At 36.0% G+C, this 23,845-nt stretch overlaps 1 protein-coding gene across 20 annotated transcripts in view; it reads right to left on the reverse strand.

Annotated features, from left to right (window-relative positions):
- MYCBP2 (MYC binding protein 2) overlaps positions 1-23,845 on the reverse strand; it is a 266,865-nt gene that overhangs the window by 119,455 nt on the left and 123,565 nt on the right. For all 20 annotated transcript variants that reach the window (XR_009740049.1, XM_061435145.1, XM_061435153.1 and 17 more), the window contains 12 exons: positions 23,488-23,692; positions 22,702-22,855; positions 18,364-18,536; positions 17,325-17,450; positions 17,110-17,237; positions 14,119-14,210; positions 9,621-9,755; positions 8,219-8,302; positions 6,929-7,025; positions 4,419-4,611; positions 3,647-3,921; positions 22-243 (listed from right to left, as the gene is read on the reverse strand). Coding sequence is in view for 19 of the 20 variants with exons in the window: in XM_061435145.1 (XP_061291129.1) it covers positions 22-243; positions 3,647-3,921; positions 4,419-4,611; positions 6,929-7,025; positions 8,219-8,302; positions 9,621-9,755; positions 14,119-14,210; positions 17,110-17,237; positions 17,325-17,450; positions 18,364-18,536; positions 22,702-22,855; positions 23,488-23,692 (1,884 nt within the window). In the remaining variant the exon portion in view is untranslated. The remainder of the gene's footprint in view (positions 1-21; positions 244-3,646; positions 3,922-4,418; positions 4,612-6,928; positions 7,026-8,218; positions 8,303-9,620; positions 9,756-14,118; positions 14,211-17,109; positions 17,238-17,324; positions 17,451-18,363; positions 18,537-22,701; positions 22,856-23,487; positions 23,693-23,845) is intronic.

Raw genomic sequence — 23,845 nt, forward strand, 5'->3', positions numbered from 1 at the left:
ATATTTCAGAAAAAGACCTACCTGGCTGAGTTTTTCCATATGTGCTACCAAAAGGGGAAATCGGTGAACCATTGTGGAGTCATTCTCTGTGCTAACTTGTTTAACAATTGACCGTAGCAATACTTCACCATCATATGCAATAGGGAAGATAGAAGTCAGCTTAACAGACGTGTGACACAGAGCTGACATCACAGCTGCAAGGAGTCGGCTACTTGATGTCTTGAAGTTTGCCTCTTGGATATCCTTTTAAAAACAAAAAGGCAAAAAAAAAGGCAAACAACCTTAAATCATACCAACATTTTCTAGCACTCGGTCACTCTGTCTGGTTATAGGATAATACACTATTATTATCAATACTTTTAAGCACAATTGCTTAAATTACTACCCAATGAAGCTGGAAAATAACTAAATACAGTCAAGAAAAATCAGCTTTCTGTACTATTTATATATTTGTAGACCCTCAGAATCACAGTCCTCTCTAGTACGATTTCTCAAAAATGATTTCATAAAGGTCCCAATTAGTATACAGTGAAAGTTATTTCCAGTAACAAGCACTGAAACCATTTCCCTCAAATAATAAATGACTTGACTTGTCAGTCGGTGCTACTATAAGAAGATATCTACCTCATGTTAATGTAGCTTAATGTTGTTATGCCTCTGCAGCAGCATTTCACTAAGATCACAAAATTATGTCATCTTATTACACAGTTTATTCAGAAAATTTATCACACTTGGCAAGATTTTATAAAAAAGTACTAAAAACTTATCAACACAGGATATGCAGGATATACAGAGGATCATACAGTTTTGTCTCTCCATTCAGTTAATATGCTTGTAATAGCAACTCAAGTATCAATTATGATAATTTTTAAATGTAAAACTAACCTTGCATTTCTAAAATAAACTCCAGTTTCTATAATACACATTTTATTCACAATTCACAAAAGTTGTGTACACTGTACTTAGTTCATAAAGTATTTGTGTTACAAAGTCTAGCTGAAAGCAAAGCAACTTTCTATATGTTAAGACGTTTGTTAAAGTTAGCCTGTTCAGTAGCAAAGGAAGAAACAACCACGTCAGAATGGGCAGGCTGAGAGAGTGAAAGAGTAAGTTGTGCACTGATCCAGGCAATAACCCTACCCCAGGAAAGCAAGTGGTAAAATACATTACCCTGCTCCATGGCAGGGATGAATGTGGAGGACGTTAGGCTAAGTGAAATAAGCCAGTCACGGAAAGATAAATACTACATGATTCTACTTTTTTGAGGAATTTAAAACTATCAAACTCACAAAAGCAGCGAACAGAATGTTGGCTGTCCGGCTGAAGGGAGACAAAATGGAGAACTGATGTTCAACAGGTATAAAGGTTCAATTATGAATGATGAATAAGTACTAGGGATCTGCTGTACAATATTATATCTGTAGTAAATAATATTGCCTTGTACACTCAAAATGTGTCAGGAGGATACATTTCATGTTGGGTGTTCTCACAACAATGAAATAAAACTTTTTCAAGTCCAGTGAATATAAATTCAATATGAAAATAGTTTAAAAAATAATAAAATGAAAACAAAGTTGCCTACCCAAATGTCATTACCAGAATAACCTTTCTAACTCCACTAGGATGCCTTGCTTCCGACAGTGAGTTTTTTGGTGGTGCTGGGGGAGGGGGCATTGGTAATGCTAGAACTTCCAGTATAAAGTTAAGCAGAAGTGTGTAGAACACACGCCTTGTGCCTTGTCCCCAAACTTGGGGGAGCAACCAGTATTTCCCCATTAAATAAGATATTAGATGCAGATTTTTTATAAGTATCTTTTAGTAGATTGGTATTTGTTGAGTTTTCATCAGTGAGTAACGGATAACTGTCAAAATACTTTTCGTGTATCGACTGAGAGGATCATACGGTTCTCTCTCTCCATTCAGTTAATATGCTTGTAACAGCAACTCAAATACCAATTACACTAATTTTTAAAGGCAAAACTAACCTTGCATTTCTAACATAAACTCCAGTTGGTATAATACACATTTTATATTACTGGATTTGATTTGATACTATTGTTAATATCCATCTTTCTAAGTATATTTGTCTATAATATTTTTTCTTTCCCAATCCTTGTCAGCTTTTAGTATCAGGATGGGTGTAACTTGAAAAACTAGTTTGGAAGTGTTGCCTCCTATATTTTCTGAAAGAGTCTGTAAAGTCATTTCTTTCCTTTATGTTTAGTAGACTTCATCAATGATAATATCTGGGTCTAGGGTTTTCTTTGTGGTAAAATTTTAAATAATTCACATTTTTTAATGGACATAAAAACATTCAGATTATTTTATTTCTTGTTGTGCCAGTTCTTGTTAAGTTGTAATTTTCAAGAAATTTGTACACTTTATCTAAAGTGATAATTTATTGGTATAAAACTGTTTATAATATTCCCTTATAATATTTTAATGTCTGTTGGATCTATAGGTATATTACCAATTTCATTCCTGATAATGGTATTTTTGTTTTTTTTCTTTCTCTCTCATCTCTCAGACTTCCTAGGAGTTTAAAAATTTTATTTTCAAAGAACCAACTTTTGACTTTCTAATCTCTATTTTCTATTTCATTGATTTTCATGTTTAACTTTTTTATTTCCTTCCTTTATTACTTTATTCTTAAACTGGGTTTGATTTGATCTTTCCAGCTTCTTAAGGTAGAAATTTAGATCACTGATGTTAAACTTTTCTTTTTGGCTAGTAAAAATAATAAAAAGTATAAATTTTTCTCCAAGCAACACATTGGCTACTTCTCACAAATTGTGCTATATTTTTATCTTCAGTGTGAAAATGTCTAATTTCCTTTGGAATTCTTTGATTTGCTGGTTACTCAGAAGTGTTGCCTACTTTCCAAATATTTGGTGTTTTCCTTGATATACTTTACATTTAATTTTGAATTTAATTCTACTGTGGTTTGAAAACACCTTAAGATCTTAATCCTGTAAAATATACTAAGACTTATTTTGTGGCCTAGCATACAATCTACCTCTGTGAACATAACGTGTATACTTAAAAGAATATGTACATTGAACCTGCACATTCTGTTCTGTAAATATCAGTTCTTCTGTATCCAAAATGATTTTGTTGTCCAGTTGTTCTATTAATTACTGAAAGAGTCCTATATTCTACTAATTATGCATAGTCACCAGCTATCAGTGTCATTTGTTTACTTCTCCCTTTAGTTCTGCCAGTATTCTGCTCAGGTGTTGAGACTAATTTGGGGCATACACTTTTATTAGAGCTGCAGTTCCCTCATGAGTGAATGAATGACATTAGCATGCAAAGTCATTCACAGTGCCTCTCCTGACTGTTCCGGAGATACGGGAGTGGCAGGAGCTATCATAAGCTGCCCTTGCTCTCACACACATGCTCACTCATAGATTCAAAAAGCAACCCAGCATCTGTACAACATGCTTGCCAATTCTGTAACTGAGAAAGAATAAAGCAAACAGAAAATTTTGTTTAACTTTGATTATTTAAGTCACACATACCAAAATGATTTCCTAATTTACCTTTTATACAAGGGAAAGGCTAAGGCAACTGAAATGTATTTTCTTTGAAAAGTATTAAGTAATATATCATATTTTCAGCTAACATTTTACAAACTTAAAATTACCTGATCCAAACAATTCAGTAGGTCACAAAGGCAAGCCCACTGTAAGGCAGGAGTTGGATAGAAAGAATGGAAACAGGCAGTGAAGGTATTATGACACTCCTGAAGGACAGCTTCTAGGAGACTCAAGGGTTGACTGAGATATCCTTGGGGGTCATTATCCAGTTTCACCATGCAGTGGTCAACTCCTTCGGACAAAATTTTTCTTAACAAAGTTCTGGTTTTTCCAATACATTCTGCTAATTTGCTAGTTTCTTCTACAACAGCTTTTCCTGTAGCTTTAAGAGGAGAAAGCAGATAAATAATTAATTAGGATAATAAATATGTATGAAAATACTCAATAAATTTCAAGTAACTTCCTATATGGCTATTCATAACCTAGAAATGAAACAAGAGAGATCATGTGTTGGTCCAATAGTATTTCTTTTAAAAATCTAAATTAGGGGGGAAAAAAACTTCTAGTGGTTTCAGCATTTAAGTCCAAATCAGTCATTCAAAATATTCCAATTTGACAGAATCTGTTTAAAATAACACTTTATTAGAGTAGTTAACTTTAGCCTAATGTGACTTTTTGTTATCAGAATGACATGTAATTTATTAAATTCTTTATAAGTAAATATGAGCATCACAACAAGCCAACCTTTTCTACTCAACTCAGGAGCAGGTTAAATAAAGGCAGCTGGGGATCTTAAACTCATGGTAACCCCTTTGCAAACCTCCTCAATGTCTCAAAACATTGTCTCCCCTTAGGTCATAAAAAAAAAATGCATCATACCTGACACTGGGTAAATTTCACAGGTATAGACACGCAATAACCTCAGACAACAGGTTCCCACAAAGCGCAGTCTCTCTAAATCTAGAAGTGTAGCTGTAAACTGGAATCCTTTTAATCCTCTAAGTTCTTCAACTCCTAAGACTAAGGTGGTCCAGCTCCAGTGAAGAATACTCAACAATGACTCAAAACATTCCTAATCCAGAATATGAAAAACAGATACCAATTAGTTTAAATCGTACCATAGGTAGACTCAAATGGAAAGATGACATTCAACTTGAAAAGTTAATCTTGAAGTTTCTACTGAGTTTCAGTAACCCAAATAATAGACATTCTATTAGTTCATTCATTAAATGATCATTAGGAACATCTTTGAAGCTTGACAAAAATAAAAAATAATTTACTCTATGTCTACATATTAAATTTTACAATACAAACTATAGCCAAATCTTGATAAACAAGTTAAAAGGAGATTAAAATTGACTATGAAAGACAAAAAACACTTATTTGGATCTTCAAAAATTCTAGAATATGGGTTTAGGGTGGTGAGCACAGTTTGCCGTGCCAGCTGGCCTGCAGGTTTTATTATGCTTACATGACGACAGATATGACACGAATCGCAAAGTAAATCTCATCTCTACCAAATCTCAGTTCTCTGGTGTGACAGTACCAAGAATAAAGGTTTGTAGTTTTAGTTTTTAAAGAAATGAGTGAATAAATTTATTCTACAAAGATTACAATTACCTAATGACCACAAAACCACTTAGATGTTAATATGAAAGAATTTCCAGGCACAAAAAAAAAGAGATCACTGAAAAAGACATAACAAAGGCAAAGATACTTATTGGATCAAAAGATACCAAACAGATCTTAATACTGAAAGGATGTCAAGAAACCAAGGAGCCAAAGCTCTTAAGAGTCCCTTATTCAAAGCATACCTTCTGTTGGAAGGTGTATTTGACTTGATATATCCAAATTTAAATGAGCCCACTTCCACTAGAAATATTCATAGAAGTACATAAATATCAAAGACACGTATGTATAGACATGAATATAAAACCAACCCTCTGTATTCAAAGGTTTTGCACCTGTAGATTCAACAAACCAAGGATCAAAACTATTCAGGAAAGAAAATTTCCAGAGATTACCAAAAAGCAAACCTTGAATGTGTGGCATGCCAGGGATTATTTATATAACAGTTACATTGCATTAGGTTTTATAAGTAAGCTAGAGCTGACTTAAAGTTCACAGGAGGATTTGTGTAGGTTACACACAAATGCTATGCCATTTTATATAAGGAACTTGAATTCCTATCCAGGAATTTTGGTATATGTGAGGGGTCCTGGAACCAATCCCCACTTCAAGTACCAAGAGACAACTATATAAAAGTAAAAATTGAGATACAATCCTCAGATAGAACAGAATTGGTAAATTAGAGTACATCAATCTGCTGGGAATTCCTTGGTCTTCCAGTGGTTAGGACTCTGACTTCTCACTGCCGAAGGCCCAGGTTCTATCCCTGTTTGGGAACTAAGATCCCCCTAGCTGTGTGGCACAATCAAAAAAAAAAAAAAGAAAGAGTACACCATTCTATTGAATACTCTACATACATTAAAAAATTCAGACAGAGCTAGTGTATCAACATAGAATATAATATGTTAGTTGCTCAGTCATGTTGGATTCTGTGTGACCCCATAAACTGTAGCTGGCTAGGTTCCTCTATCCTTGGAATTCTCCAGGCAAGAACACTGGAGTGGGTAGCCATTCCTTTCTCCAGGGGATCTTCCTGACCCTGGGGTCAAACCTTGGTCTCCTGCACAGCAGGCGGATTCTTTACCATCTGAGCCACTAGGGAAGCTCGTCTGTAGTATATTTGATGAAACTTTTCATCACCAATCTCACTCCTATGCATATATCCAGAGAAAACCATTAATTTGAAAAGATACACGAATCCCAATGTTCATAGCAGCACTATTTACAATAACCAAGACATGGAAGCAGCCTAAATGTCCGTTGACAGATGAAGGAATAAAGATGTAGTGTGTATATAAGATACACACACACACACGGAGAACACCTCTATTTTCACGTTATTTTAAGTGCATATTCTTTGGCCTGCTGCTGCTGCTGCTGCTAAGTCACTTCAGTCATGTCCGACTCTGTGCGACCCCAGAGACGGCAGCCCACCAGGCTCCCCCGTCCCTGGGATTCTCCAGGCAAGAACACTGGAGTGGGTTGCCATTTCCTTCTCCACGGCATGAATGTGAAAAGTGAAAGTGAAGTCGCTCAGTCGTGTCTGACTCTTAGTGACCCCGTGGACTGCAGCCTACTAGGCTCCTCCGTCCATGGGATTTTCCAGGCAAGAGTACTGGAGTGGGGATTCTTTGGCCTAGGATGTCAAAACTAGTACAAACAAATCTCAGTTACAAAACTATGCTGAGATAAACTGTGCTAACCATCAAAATGAAACTGAACACCAGAGAGAAAAGCTGAAGTTTTTAAAAATGCCTTACCACTGACACAGTTCTTGCAAAAGATCTCTTTAAAATATGTACAGGTTCACTGGTTTGCTGTTTGCCCTTTGAAGCACTGCCATCACTAGTTGGAAGTCTGAAAGTAGCAGACGCACATAAACTTACGTTGGAAAGTTCAATGACATTTTCTTCTCAAATATACATTTTTGCAATAGCAAAGTAAATTAAACATTTAAGTATTTTGTTAGGCAAAAATCCCAATATGGGGCTTTTTATAAACATTTTCCATGCTAAGCAAAATTTTTAGCACATAAGCAAAGCAGTTCATCTTCTAAATGTCACCTCTGTAAGGCTGGGTAGTAGAAACTCTCTTCTCCTACTAGACAGCAAACATACCTTATGTTTTCTAGTAATGTTACTACTAAATGCTAGTAACTGTACCTAGGAGTAGACTAAGCAACTAGTAATGTTCAAAATGCTACCCATGGCAAATACTGACTATAACAGATTGTGAAATAGCAAATAAAAATCTCCTCTTGGAAAAAGTGAGGTTATACCATCTAGGTTCTTAAAGAGATTACTAGAAAAGATATGGAAGAGAGAATCACTGTTAAAGCTATCTCCTTTGATATTTACTACTTAAAATAAGAATGTCATTGTTTACTAATGGTTTATATCTATTTAAATTTTTTCATCTAAAAATTATTACAGTAATCTCCTAGAAATAGATGGATACACACATAGGCCATGCTCCCATGTATGTCTCAATTCCCATAAAGTAATTAAAATTCTTAAATAATATTAAAATATAATAGTACATCATATGAGCAAGTTACTGTTTGATATTTTAATTAAAAGCAAAAACTTTTCAGCAAGTTTTTCAAAAACTTTTCAGTAAGGGATTTTCCAATTCATTCTATCACAAGATGAACAAGAAACATAAAACTGTAGAATAAATCCAACTAGGCCTACATAGAAAAGGCACTAATGCTCAGATTTCATTTCTCTAAGATAAATTTCATCAGTTTAAAACACTCTGAAATTGGTGAGAAAATCAATAGATTAAAAAAATAAGTCATTAAAATATTATAGGCATAATATAGATAATGTGAATCACTAGTGACATTTTACTAAAATTAGCCTTCAGGTAAAAAAATGTTTAAAGATATACAAAACTTAGATGTTTTTGTTCTGTTTCTAATGGTATATTACAAAGTGCTGAATGCTTCAAGTAATTTCTCCCTTATTATTTCACATATTTTACAGTAATACTAGTGCATTATATTAAAAGAATAAATCATGTTAATTAACTATAAATATGCTAAATACCTGTATAATAATTGAGGTATCTGACCAGCATTAACATCTGTGCCATTATTTGATTTCTTTGAACTTTTAAACTGGAAAACAACCCTATGAAGAGAAAAAAATAACAATGTAACCAAAAACAACATGATTTAAGATTCATGAAAGAAACTGAAAAACGGTAAGAATCATGTTAACTTTATGTAACTGAAGAGAAATTCATTCTTCAGGGGAAGACACTGTTGTGATTTCAGTTCTAGCTCCAAATAACTTAATGGGCTAAATGAAAGAACTGAACCTGTCTGGGAGCTACTGCCCGATTCTGCCTGTTAAAGCTCAACATCAACCAGAACGGAACGTTTTTACCAAAATACCGATACTTCAACAGTTTAAAATCTATTAAACTAGATGTGATATAAACTTTAGCTTAAAATGCTATGATATTTCAAGGTTGAATCAACTGTATATGGAATAATATAGTACAGGATCAAAAAGGAGTGTCTTTAGTTTTACCATACAATCTGAAAAGGATACATTACGACAACAGACTTAATTTCTCTACAACATTCTACTTTGTACATTCAGGAACACAGAATTCACCTCATAAGTTAGTCTGCTCTTTTTTTGGTCAGTTCTGTTATGAGTTGAATGAAACTATATGAAATATATCCAGTTCAAACAGCTTATGCTCAAGAATGATAAAAAATGAACTTCTCTTATACATGATAGCTCCTTCACATGAATCAGAGTATAGAGCAGGCTAGATTTGGAGTCAAGAGACCCCAGGTTGAGATCTAGCTCTGCCACAAAGCAGCTGAACAATTTGATGCAAAATTGTTTCACCTTTTGTCTCTTTATTCCCAACTGTAAAAACAGGGCTAATAATCCCTTCACAAAGTTGTTGAGAGCATCAAATGAGATATTATGTATGAAAGCATTTTATAAACTGGGAAGAGCTCTATATTTGAAATTTAAACAGTAAGTTTCCCCTTAAACTTTATTGAAACTTTGCATGAAAGTTTTCATGCAATCATGAAAGCTTTGCAATTTGTAAAGTATTTTCATAAGCATGATCAAATTTTATAGCAAGTATATATTTCTTTGTTCTAGTTTCCAGACACCTAACTATTCTTGTCATTTTCCTCTGTGTAACTTCTAATTTGGTATAATAAGGTTTTAAACATTGTAACATCCAGAAACACATAACAAATGCCAAGTGACAAGAGCAAAGAATATGAGAATATCTTCTCATTTTGTCTTACTTTATTTAGCATGAGATTACACGAATTTAATTTTTAGCAGGTCATATTATGTTCTAGACCTACAATGATTTTCTTATCCTACTAAAAGACCTCTGAGCTTTCAAATCAGCATTCAACTAACAAAAATGAGAGCTGCTTAAGTAATGCTGGAACATTCTGCTTACCCATCATCCGTGGTAATAGAGGCCTGTCCGTGAGATCCACAGTCACTGCTGGGTCCTGACACTCGCGCCCAGGCTACATACCACCAGCCTGCCTGCAGGAGGACTGGTTCATCAAACATCATTGCATATTTTTCCCTAAGGAAAATCAGAGTGTCAAAGAAAAGGCCTCTGCACTTCTTTGGTACATACGTTTACTTTTTAAAATCCTTTTTATAAGCAAAACATAAAATACGTTGTATTATAAGATTCTTGTCAAATGACATTAAAACCCCTCTATTTAAAAAAGTCTGGGCAGTGGAACAAGTTTGAGTCAGTTGGAGTTAGGTGGATGAACTTAGAGACTGCTATATAGAGTGAAGTCAGAAAGAGAAAAAACAAATATAATATGGGATCAAGAAAAACAGTACTGATGAACCTATTTGCAGGGAAGGAATGGAGATGCAGATGTAGAGAACAAACTTGTGGAAACAGTGGGGGAAGGAGAGGGTAGGACGAATTGAGAAAGCACGCGTGCGCGCACGCACACACACACACACACACGTGCGCGCACAGTATCATGTGCAAAATAGATAGCTACTGGGAAGCTGCTATATAACACAGGGAGCCCAGCCTGGGGCTCTGTGACAACTCAGAAGGGAGCAGTGGCAGGGAAGAGGGAGACTCAAGAGGGAGGGGTGATATATACATATAATTATGGCTGATTCACATTGTTGCATGATAGAAACTAACAACATTATAAAGCGATTATCCTCCAACTGAAATACACAAATAACAGTTACTTGTGTTATGGTCAAGACATTTTTGTCCCCTTCATTGTGAATTCTAAAACTTGCTTAAAAAATAGAAAACTTTCATACTAAAATAAGACGACTTTTACATTTCAGTCGCTCAGTCGTGTCCAACTCTGCGACCCCATGGACTGCTGCACACCAGGCCTCCTTGTCCATCACCAACTTCTGGAGATTGCTCAAACTCATCTCCATCAAGTCAGTGATGCCATCCAACCATCTCATCCTCTGTTGTCCTCTTCTCCTCCTGCCTTCAATTTTTCCCAGCATCAGGGTCTTTTCAAATGAGTCACTTCTTCGCATCAGGTGGCCTAAGTAATGGAGTTTTCAACTTTAGCATCAGTCCTTCCAATGAATATTCAGGACTGATTACCTTTTGGATGGACTGGTTTGATCTCCTTGCAGTCCAAGGGACTCTCAAGAGTCTTCTCCAACACCACAGTTTAAAAGCATCAATTCTTTGGTGCTCAGCTTTCTTTATAGTCCAACTTTCACATTCATACATGCCTGCTGGAAATACCATAGCTTTGACTAGATGAACCTTTGTCGCAAAGTAATGTCTCTGCTTTTTAATATGCTGTCTAGGTTGGTCAGAGCTTTTCTTCCAAGGAGCAAGCGTCTTTTAATTTCATGGCTGCAACCATCTGCAGTGATTTTGGAGCCCAGAAAAATAAAGTCAGCCATTGTTTCTCCATCTATTTGTCATGAAATGATGAGACTGGGTGCCATGATCTTAGTTTTCTGAATGCTGAGTTTTAAGCCAACTTTTCCAGTCTTCTCTTTTGCTTTCATCAAGAGGCTCTTTAGTTCTTCTTCACTTTCTGCCATAAGGGTGGTTTCATCTGCGTATCTGAGGTTATTGTTATTTCTCCCAGCAATCTTTTTTTTTTTTTTTAAACTTTACATAATTGTATTAGTTTTGCCAAATATCAAAATGAATCCACCACAGGTATACATGTGTTCCCCATCCTGAACCCTCCTCCCTCTGGCTTGACCTCTCTCCAGCCCAGCATTGCGCATGATGCACTCTGCATATAAGTTAAACAAGCAGGGTGACAATACACAGCCTTGACATACTCCTTTCCTACTCTGGAACCAGTCTGTTGTTTCATGTCCATTTCTAACTGTTGCTTCTTGACCTGCATACAGATTACTCAGATTTCTCGTATTCCAAACTCTTGAAAAATTTTCCACAGTTTGTTGTGATCCACACAGTCAAAGGCTTTGGCATAGTCAATCGAGTAGACGTTTTTCTGAAATTCTCTTGCTTCTTCTATGATCCAACAGAAGTGGCAATTTGATCTCTGGTTCCTCTGCCTTTTCTAAAACCAGCTTAATCATCTGGAAGTTCTCAGTTCAGGTACTGTTGAAGCCTGGCTTGGAGAATGTTGAGCATTACTTTGCTAGGGTGTGAGATGAGTGCAATTGTGTGCTGGTTTGAACATTCTCTGGCATTACCTTTCTTGGGGAATGGAATGAAAACTGACCTTTTCCTGTCCTGTGGCCATTACCGCACTTCCCAAATTTTCTGGCATATTGAGTGCAGCACTTTCACAACATCATCTTTTAGGATTTGAAAAGCTCAACTGGAATTCCATCACATCCACTAGCTTTGTTCATAGTGATGATTCCTAAGGCCCACTTCACTTTGCATTCCAGGATGTCTGGCTCTAGGTGGGTGATCACACCATCATGGTTATCTGGGTCATGAAGATCTTTATTGCATAGTTCTCTGTACTCTTCCCACCTCTTCTTAATATCTTCTGCTTAGTTAGGTCTGCCTCTGTCCTTTACTGGGGCTGTCTTTGCATGAAATGTTCCCTTGGTATCTCTAATTTTCTTGAAGAGATCTCTAGTCATTCCCAATCTATCGTTTTCCTCTATTTCTTTGCAGTGACCACTTAGGAAGGTTTTCTTATCTTTTCTTGCTATTCTTTGGAACTTTGCATTCAATAGGTATATCTTTCCTTTTTCCCTTTGCCTTTTGCTTCTCTTCTTTTCTCAGCTATTTGTAAGGCCTCCTCAGACAACCATTTTGCCTTTTTGATGACCTTTAACTGTTATCAAAAAAAATGGATAGTTTTTTCAGGAAGACTGAATTTTAAAGTAGATTTATTCAACTAAAGTGTTCTGTGGGCTCTGGAATCAGATGGCCTGAGTTCATGGCCTGGCTTTGTAACTCACTACCTGGGTGATCTTGTGCAAGTTACCAAACCCTCTCTGTGACTCAGTGACTCATATATTTCCTTATTTGAAAATAGGGATAACAGTAATATCCAGGTCATAGGACTGCTCTGAGAACTGAGTTGAGATAAACAGTTTGGAACTGAGCCTGTAACATAGTAACTACACAAAAAGTTCACTAAATTAGGAGGAAAGGAAAAAAAATACATAAATAAGAGAATCTGATATATACCCAAGTTGAAAAGTCCTAGTAACAGAGTGAAAGGAATGTGCATTGATTGCAGCTGGGGATAGAGAGAACAGAGGATACTGAGAAAGGGGAAGACTGTCATGAACAGTTCTCAGAGGTCTGAAAGTATGAAACAGGATATGAAACTGGCAAAGTGTCTAGTAGGATTAGAGCATTAAGACAAAGAAGAGTAATAACGAGAAAGTTAAAAGAGGCCTTTAAAGATTATGGAAGTTCTTTAATGCTAGCCATAGGAATTAGTAGGCAAATGAAGAAAATGTAGACGATTCTGTCTATATAAAACCACATACTGCATTTTTGACTCATAATCATCGTTCAAAATATGATGACAATGGTATCTTAAGGCTTTACTAAAAATTACTTAATAATTAATCTTCCTGAAATTTCCTTAATTTTCATTCATGGATAACATAAAAGTTACTGGAAAAATATCTCCCGATATTGGTTAATGCCTAAAGTGAAGAAACAGTCGGAATTTCCTTTAGGTTTACTGTTTTGTTCACAAAGTATTATCTATTGAAAGCAAACTCAATGCCTTATCACCAGTTTCAGCAAAGATACATTTTCATTAGCAAAAAGCTTATGAATGCCACAGGAGGTTTTCTTAACATAGTGACTGGTGAAGGACCGTGTGTTACTGTTACCATTAAGTTCAATTCATTTCTTTTTCATATCATCGTCTTCCCTGATTTATCATAGCACAGTGCTGAGGTAATTCTTAGGATTACACAGAAACACTGATAAAATCTGCCTCTTTTATTTAAGGAGAACTTTAAAAGCAAGCATCCTGATTCTGGCTACTCCTGAGGTTTCAGTAAAGCCGGCCACCTCTCCAATGGTGCTATAACCAAGCAAACACTACAGGCACGGTGTCAAGGTGTCAGAGTATGCAGGTGATCTAAAGTATGGCCCACTGTGACCACTGGGCATGGCAGACATAATGCTACTGGTAGTAAATAACTGTACTGCATCACTAGAGTAGTATATCAGATGTTCTCTAAGTGATGCATGAAAATATGTGTGCAAAATATATGTATATTTCCACCTTCAGTGTAGAAACAGTCAATTTATCTTGTGAAACACAAATATGAAGGACACTATAGTTTTAATGTATTATTATTAAAAGCAACACTTATCACCTAGTACATAATTTAATTTCTTAAGCATCTGATCACAGATTACTTAAAACTTCCTTTTTAAATCATGTTATTCATTTACAATAAACTTGCCATATCAAGTATGCAGTGATTACAATGAATACTGAAGAAATCTTTACCTAGCAGCACAGTCATAAGCCAAGACATCTGTCTCTGCAAGAAGGTCTCCATCAGTTTCATGATCTCCTCCATCAGGACCTAACTCAAACAGCTGGGGAAAGGATAAAAGCATACTGTGATCATATAATGTGCTTATAATTTTGTGTCTCTAATATACACTGGACATTACAAAATGTAAAAGAGTACCTGCTTTAAAAAAAATCTTATTTAGTGAAATAAATCTATATATCTAAATTAAGAAACTTATACAATGTCTTATGGCCTATATTAACCTCAGTTTTCCTTGCTTTATATATTCACCTACTTATATCAAATGCTCCAAAAATGTTCTTTACCAGATATAAACATCTGAAGGAGGTGAGAGAATTCTAATTTCTAAGTGAGGTTCCAAATGTAGTAGAATTTTGCCTTAACATGTAACTAGCTATGAAATCCTTGGATCCAGCTTCTTCATCCACAGAAGGGAGATGGACACGCTAGCAAGTGCCTATTTCATTGTAACTGTGAGAATTAAAAGAAACGATACTTGTAGAACACTTATATACCACAGCACCACCCCCCACCGCCCCCAAAAAAAGCCTAGAAAAATATTAGCTGACAAGTAGCAATAACAGAAGGTAAAGCACTCAGGTTACTCAGTGGTAAAGAATCCATCCGCCAGTGCCTGCCAGTGTAGGAGATGTGGATCAAATCTCTGGTCAGGAAACTAAGATCCCACCTGCCATGGGCTCCAGAACTAAAAAGAAGCCCTCATACCACAATGAAAGATCCTACATGCCACAATGAAGATGCCAGGAGCCACAACTAAGACCTGAAACAGCCATTAAAAAAAAAAAAAAAAAAAAAACCCTGGGATAACCCTTTTATTCCATCTCTCTCCACCAGTTCTGTATCTATTCTATTCCTGGTACCAAACACTGTCAATGCCACTGTCAGTGTGTTTCCAGTGTTACTAGCTGAAAGAATTCAATACGAACTAATTCTCTTTCTCTCCTTGTTCTAACCTATATTCCACAGTTAAAGGTTTTTGCTTTTCTTTAATAACCCATAGTTGTCTTTTTAAAATGCATATCTGATTAGAATACTTCTTTAAAAGTCTTCCATGGTTTCCCTCCTCTTCATTGTAAACAGCATGATATAAAGGTACTTAATAACTTGCCCCTATGGCTACACTGCTTATTTTCAGCAAATAATTTTGAACACATACTGTGTGCCAAGCAGGGTGGTAAGAATCAGGCATACAGGGGTACACAAGGCAAACAACAAAAAAAATGGGGGCTATTGGAATGTACAGTTTTAAATAGGCTCACCACGGAGTTGAGATCTTAAGGTTAAGAAAAAGTGAGCCATGCAGGTATGGGAATGAAGAGCTGTAGTCAGAGGGAGTAACAGCTGTGAAGGTCCTGAAGTTTGACTGTGCCCAGCATGTTTCAGGAACACAGGCAGCCAGTGTAGCTAGATTGTGGTGAATTAACTAGTATAACATAAGGGCAGAGGGGTGATGGAAGTTACTTCTGATGGTGTTTTTCAGGCCCTTGTAAGGCCTGTGGTTTTTATTCTAATATAAGAAGCACTGCAGAAATCTGAACAGAGAAGTGGCATACTCTGGTGTACATTCTAAGAGAATCACTTTGCTCTCAGAGAACACAATGAAGGGACCAAGGACGGAGTAAAGGCTACTCTGTACTGATCCAAGTGGTTGGGGTTTGGATCAACCTGGTACTAGGGACAGTTTTCAGAGGTAGTTAGATCCTGGATTTATTTTCGAAGTGCAGCCAACAATATCTGCTGCTAGAGTGAATGTGGGATGTGAAAGAAAAAGGGCAGTCAAAAGGACTTCAAGATTTTTGGCCTGAGCAACTGGAATAATAAAGTTAATTCTATTGTGAGCCCATTAAATGGGATGGGGAAGGACAACAGAACAGGAGGTTTAGAGAAGATGTCAGAAGCCTGGTTTTGAGTATGTTACACCCCAAATACCTGTTCGCTATCCGCATGGAGATGCAGAGTAGGCAGTTGTATAAATGACTTCGGAGGTCTACTAAGTGTAAGAGTGATAAAAAGAAAAACACTTAAAGCCATCAGGCTGGATCACTGTGGGGTGAGCAGACTTTAAAAAGACTTCCAAGACTTTGAGTTCTGGCACTCCAACATTTCCAGATCAGGGAGATGATGAGTAACCATCAGGAGACGAAGAACAGCAGCCAAAGAGACCGAGGAAAATGAAGCCTCGTGTTCTGGGAGCCACGTGAAGAAATTGTATCAAAGAAAAGCTCAATTGGATTAAATTGTGTTGACTGAGGTAAGGAAGATAAAGACTGAGACTACAGTAGCATTTAACTGAGAAATTTTTTATGAAGCCTGGTACACTGAAGTTAAGGCATAAACGACAGTTTTCTCTTTCACTTTAAGAGCAAAATCAGATAATGTGACAACAGAACATTCAAGCTATCAGTGAATTTTCAAAGACTGAGCAGATCCTTTACTCAGCATAACAGGTAGCCCTTTCTGACATGCATAGTGCAGTAAACTTATGACTCCTGATTGTTTTTTGACTCTCTACCAGATGGAATCCATCCCCTTACTCACTTCATCCCTGGTCCCCATATGTCTGTGGTAATGATGTATGTTTACACAGCATCTGGTGATATAAATGCTAAAAAATTTTAAAGCCACATCAAAATGCCCCTGTATCTTGTCATTAAAATGGCTACAAGAAAGTAGGCACAGAGAAAGGTACACAGAAGATTGAGATTGACTGTTAATGCCTTTTTCAACCTAAAATTATTGAAAAATCATTTTCTATTTATTTTACTCCTTTTTAATTTGACTTCTGAATTTTTCATGAGTTAGTGATTTATTACTACTCTATTTGATCATAGCAATGTTTCCTCAGGTCCTTTATTAGAGAGGCATTCTATAAATTAATAAATCAAGTTAAAATGATTATCCGCAAACACAGAGAACAACAGTGTGAATGGACTGCTTACCTTAATTTTAGCAGTATATTCTCCTCTACCTCCAAACAGACCAAGACCACCAAGTAAAATATCGGTGTCGGCACTAAAACGTATAGCTTCCACCGAGTGAGCAGAGTAGCCCCAGCCCCCTCCATGACCTAAAAAGACGTAAATGGTAATTTACATTTTAAACATCCATATAATTCATTTATAAGACAGTATTTCCTCAACATAAATGTACATACTTTCAAACCTGTTTACTACACTATAATCTTCTTTGGAATAAACCTTCATCACTGCTTGAGTTTCCTCCTCTGTGCTGGCAACACCCATTTTTAAATCCTGCATAGTTGCCAAGGTATCAAGACAACCTAAAATCAAACAAACGAAAATTCAACTGCTTGAATGAACACTTCCCCTAGTATTCGAGATGCTAGAGGTGATAAATTAAAACAGCAAACTCTAAATGTTTGCTGTTTATACCAAGCTTCAATATTTCATGGAAGATACTTAAAACCAATACAAATTATCCTCTGCTTGTATAACTATCATATTTAAATATATGCTGTATGACAATGTTTCGCACAAAACTCTCTCTGAAAAGTTGCAAGAGCTTATTTAATATTTGAGTCCTTACAGTCATTTATCAAACTCTATGAATCACTTCAGATTGATTTTTTTTTCTCCTTATCAATGATTCTTTAGATGGATTCTTAAGGAACTATTTGAGGAAGACACAGTAGCCTGAGATAAATTTAATCAATGCTAGTTTGACATGTTTACAATGGTTACCAGATGTTGTAAAAATGCTATATCTCAAATTATTAATTAGAAGTAAACAATGTGCTGTGGAAAACTGTTATGTAAGAAAAAACAGAAGTGGTAGTTATAAAATTCATATATATTTTATAGAATTTATTTTAAAATAATGCATAAAAATTAAATACTAATTATATATTTGAATATTTAACCTGCTTCACTAAAGTTTATGTAGTTAAAGTAAGCAAAAAACATTATTTTAAAAGATTTACCTGTTAGGAAAATTATATTCAGGGCTGCTTTATATTTGGGGATATATAAATCTTTCATGGTGTTGGTGTAAGTCTAATGTACTTTTTTCTGTAGGAGAAACCTTTTAAAGTTAGAAGATTTAACTTATTTTGCACCTAGCACATTAATATTTAACAAACATGATAGAATGATACACAAATTTAAATACTCTTTAAAAAAAAATCTTCAGGACATATTAACGAAAATTAGTTGATCACCAAACACCAACCCTACCTAGAATGTGCAAAGCTGCATGAGACCGGGTGGTAAGAGCCCTTGAGCCCGTCGGTAAGGCCAGTTCAGGACTCAGAATACTACATCGGGACTGCATGTCTGCTGCAGAAGGAAGTCGGGCATCGGCAACCACCGCATTGTAACACCACAGTTCTCTAGTGCTTGGCCGAAACCTTTCAAGGAAAAGATTACAGCACCTCAACATACAGTTTCATTTTTTAAAAACGTATTAAGCAAAATTGATGACACAAAGAGAATAATACAGCCAGCTTAAACAGGACAAAATGTAGCTCATTACTTTCCATATCTGAGCTAAAAATATAAAATGATTTATGTTACCATAAAAAATTTGAACAAAACAGCAATACGTACCACATTATTGCATGAAAATACAGCAAGAGTATATTTTAAAGTCTAATGTGTACTTAGAAATATAAAACTTTTGTACAGCAAAACTCCACAAAAAAAAGTGTAAAGTCAAAAGAAAATACACAAAACAAACACGAGACTAAACAACAGTATCCATAATGGAGAGGAACTCCCACAGCCCAACAAGAGATAATCCAAAACCAAAAGTGGGCAAGGGACACGGAATGCTGTTCTTCGGAATGTAGATGCTGAATCTTACAATGCATCATAAAAACTACGAAGAACCCACAATGACATCCTGCCACTATCTCATTCCTTTCGTCTCTTCCATAACAAAAGTCTCAAAACGCAGTCTCCACTTCTTTTATTTTCTAAACTTTTTTTGGAAAAGCTGTTTTATCAACTACTGAGTTAACGCAAAAGAACAGTAACAAAATATTTTCAAAATAAAGCATGAAGAATGACATGATGTACACTAGCAAAAAGAACATTATCATTTATCTATTAAGTATCCTGTTGCCATCCTCCCTACTCAATTCCTTTCCTTCTCCTTTCAAAAGGAACAAGTATCTTGAATTTCAAAAGTTTATTATCTTCTTGCTTTTCTTTACGGCTTTTCATGTTTGTATCAAAATAGCATATTATTTAAGTTTTGTGTTTTGAATTGTCTATGAACACGATACATGCTTTGTGTATTCTTTTGTGGCTTGCTTCCTTCAAACAAAGAATATTCTTACAATTTGTATTTACACAGTGCAATGTGGCTGCAAATTCACTCAATCTCACTGTTGTAAGGGTATTAGCTCATGTGACTGTATCACAACTATTTGTCCATTTTATTACTGATAGCAAAATATGAAAACCATCCAGTCTTCTACTATAAAAAAATGCTGCTATGGATAATCTTTTACACAGTTTCTAAAGCACAGGTACAAAAGTACACAGGAAGGAAGAACAAATCCTCATTTTTCACAGCTGGGATGTCTACATAGAAAACACTGATCCTCTAGAAAACCTTATTCATGTTAGATACAGTTGACATTTCAGGTCAGTTTAGAAAGGATGATCTTCTCAATCAGTGGCATTTGATGATTCAAACTTACTAAATATATAAGCACTTAAATCCAGCAGTCCCACTTTGGGTACACAGCCAAAAGAACTGAAAGCAGGATCCTGACAAGATATCTGTATGCTCATGTTCAGAGCAGCATTATCCACAACAGCCAAGAGGTTCAGGTCAGAGAGGTTGGAGCAACCCAAACATCCTTTGATGGGTGAAGGGGATAAAGTAAATGTGGTAGAAACATACAAAGAACTACCATCCAGATTTAAAAAAGAAAGAAAGAACTCCATCTGGTCACAGGCTACAACGTGGATGAACCTTGATGACATGACCCTAAGTGAAATAAACTCGTCACAAAACGAATCAGTGTACAATTTCACTTACATATCTGAAGAAGGCAAAGGCACAGAAACAGAGTAGAAAGATGGCTGTCAGGAGTGGGAGGGAGGGAGAAATAGGTGTTCTTTGCATACGTTTCAGTTTTACAAAGTGAAAATGTTCCAGAGATCTACTGTTCAACAATGTGACTATATTTAACACTACTGAATTATACACTTAAAAATGATTAAGAGAGTACATTTTATGTTTTTTTTATCACAATTAAGAATTATTTTTAAACACATACTTAAAAATAATACTTTGCAGAGAATAAATTCTATGAAAATATTAACTGCTGCTATAATTAATAGCATTAATATTATTGGGTTATTGCTTTTTAATATAATCTACCAATCTGCAACTTGTGGTCCAAAAGACATGCATTTTGAAAGGTATCACACAATATAAACCACACTTTGTGACCCACGGAGGAAGTTAGTGGGATTTGGTATGGGGGAGAAAAAAAGATATGGAGATGGACCACATCATTCTTACTGTTTGTATATTTGCTTTGTCTTTTAAAAAACTAGGAACACAGATTCGTGTGTCAGTTCTGTAAATTTTGAAATGAAAAGTAAAACTGCTACTAACATTCATCTGCTCTTTACAGGCATGACGTTTCTAATTATTCAGGAGAAGTTATTGTTAAGAATACAAAAAGACGCAGGCTCAGACAGGAAGGAAAGTAAAGTAAGCTAACACTGAATCTGCAGCGTCTGTGATGGAGAAAAATGCAAGTACCTACTGAAAAGCACAGAGGACACAAAGCTGTCAGAAGTCAGCACAATGAAGGAGCTCTCCAACCTCCAGCTGTTTTACTGAAACATAAGAGGAGACTGCTCTTCATGTTTTAATCTCTGTTTTGGAATAAGGGAGTAAATGATCAGAGACCCGGCCAGGCATCTGAGATCACCTGTCCCCCTGCTACCACCATATGTGGAAAAGGCAAGGTTCACCTAACCACGTACCACACGTCGCAGTTCTGTTAAGGCTCCAGGGAAACGACTCTAGTTATATCGTTAGAACCTACTCCTACCATTATTTCTCAGTTAGAGAATGCATTTCTAATCTATCAAATGTATCCAGAAACAAATTCCATACTGCCAGCTTTCATTTTATTCTATTAATGCAAATTACTTTGTTTAAAACTAAAACATATTATAAGGATCATGGAAAATAAAACATCAATTTAAACCTAGGGTCCAAACCAGAGCTCGCTCTTTGGTAACTAAGTCTCTTGTACAGACTTCTAATCAGTAAATAATTGAACACAAAATCCATCTTTACATCATTTGCTTCTCTATCCCTGCCATTTATTTCACTGTGATCACTCCAATTCTGGTTCACAGGATCTCATGTCATCACAAGAATCACTTTAAGACTACTCACCCTAGTCTCTTGTTACCTAATCCATCCTGTATATCGCTGCTAGGGAATCTAAAAGCACTACTCAATTCAATTCTGGCCTCCAAGCTGCCTCACAAACTGCCCAAATGAGAGAATAAGCTTGTCAGCAACCTGGGAGCACTGTAACTCCTTCACTTGGAATCATGACTCACAACTGATAGAAAACATGGCCTTTTAAGACCTGGCTGGCTGGTAGAAAGGAAACTCGGAATGGGCAGAAGAAAGAAGACAGAGAAAGTCTTCTCCTGCCAACTAAGGCTGGCCGAATAAACAGCTCAAGGGAGAAGAAAAAGAAAGTCCTGTGATGTGCCACTCTGGTAAAGGCATGACTCCCTTATTAGTCATCAAAGCTAGAAATCTGGGATAACTCCTTCCTTGACTAATGTATATAAAGCACCATAGTAAATTTTAAACAAGTGCAATATAATTTATTGGATTGCTTGTGTACCTGTATCCATCTGTACATTTTTAAAATTCCCAGAGTTTGATAAACCGGTGTATTTCTCTACCGATATGGGAATTTTGTTACGTACATTCCTAAAGGGCAAGGTTCATTGGTTTTATTTATTCTGTACTGTCTTTGGCATAATTTCATCTACACAGTTGGTAATAATTAGATATTTACAGAACTAAGAAACAGAGTGAATTCTGTATAATACAGATAAGACTGCTGACAGACTAAAAATAATGAACAAGAGAACTCTTGAACATGAAACTGCTTATGGTAATGACAGTGACAGAGTCTTCATAGCACTTTACTACGTGCCTCTGCCCTAAGTTCTTCAATTCTCATGATAGCCTATGAAATCCCATTATTATCCCTATTTTATAAATGAGAAAAGTAAGGCACGCATAGTCAAAGTAACCTCTCCACAGTGACAAAGAAAGCAAAGTGTGCAAGTGGGATAAACCTAGGCAGTCTGGCTCAGAGTGCATGCTTTTAACTGCTGCACTATACTGGAGAGGTCCCAGAGAGGCGCTGCGATAGTAGTGTAGCTAACAGTTGAACAAGAGAGTTCTCATCGATGAAAAGTCTGCCTGTACATGGCTTTCATATTCCACGAAAGTATAATTTGATCAAAACATACTTATTACTCTGTTTTAAAAATGGAGACGCTTACCTCCAAATGACATCATACACAGGATCAAGACACACACCAAATCCTTGCAGGTCCTCTTGTTCAGAGTCATTAAAAGTTTTACAGCTCCCATCCACTTTATTTATCAGAAGACACTTAAATGGAGGAGGCTCTGATATAGAAGCAGGTACCAAGCCTTGGGGAAAAAAAATTATGTATTTTAAAGATGCACTACCTTTTCATATTCCCCCAATTTATAAGCATTTCCTGTAAGCTAAGTATTATTACTATCTCCACTTAATAGATGAAGAAACTGAACTAAGACTTAGGGGTTAGGTAACTAAAAACCTTTAAATAGCAGAATGTGGACTAAAACCTCAGGCTGTCTAAATCCACAACACATGCTCTTAATTTCCATACTAGACCACCCTATTATATAATTATTCATGATATCATAGACACAAGTATAAATTAACACCTTGGTCTCAATGAAACTTTAAAGTCTGATTTATGTAATCTTCCATAGCAAAATTCTATCATTTATTTATCAAGAACCAATACAGAAAACTCCCTCTAATACAGGTTTTATACCATACAATTAGGCTCATATTTCCAACACTCTCTAGTTTATAAACTGGTCTCCTAATAATTCCATTCTTTCAGTGCATACATACATATAAACACAGACACTTAAAAGCTTCTTTTAAACTTCTTCAAACAGAAAGAAAACAAAAAGCTACAGGACAATATGTCATAATAGGGAAAGATGAACCATTTGCTTTCAAGGATCTTTCAAAGGGAGATTTGTTTTGGGGGGGGGGGTATTACCTATAATGTGTTTACTGGCAAAAATTTCTGATGTAGCAAGCACATGAGAATTAATAAGCGCTTCATCAATTCGTAGGAAAGTCTGGTCCCCACTTGCACCTATCCAGGTAGCTTTTCTTCCGTATTTTGATCCAATGTTAGGCATGGGAGCTGGTTTTGCATTCCAATATGGCACATCCAAAATTGGTCTGCCCAGTTGTCCTTTCTAAAAGATTAAATAAATCACATTAACAACATGACTAAATAATTTATAATTTTCCATAAAGTTAAAGAAACATTAGACAAAAATAGCTCTGAGACATTATTCTTCATCAATTGTTGGCTGTTTCTTTCTTTAAATAAATGAAATTCACATGAA

This window comes from Bos javanicus, chromosome 12 (genome assembly GCF_032452875.1).
Source record: "Bos javanicus breed banteng chromosome 12, ARS-OSU_banteng_1.0, whole genome shotgun sequence".
In the NCBI taxonomy this organism is placed as follows: domain Eukaryota; kingdom Metazoa; phylum Chordata; class Mammalia; order Artiodactyla; family Bovidae; genus Bos; species Bos javanicus.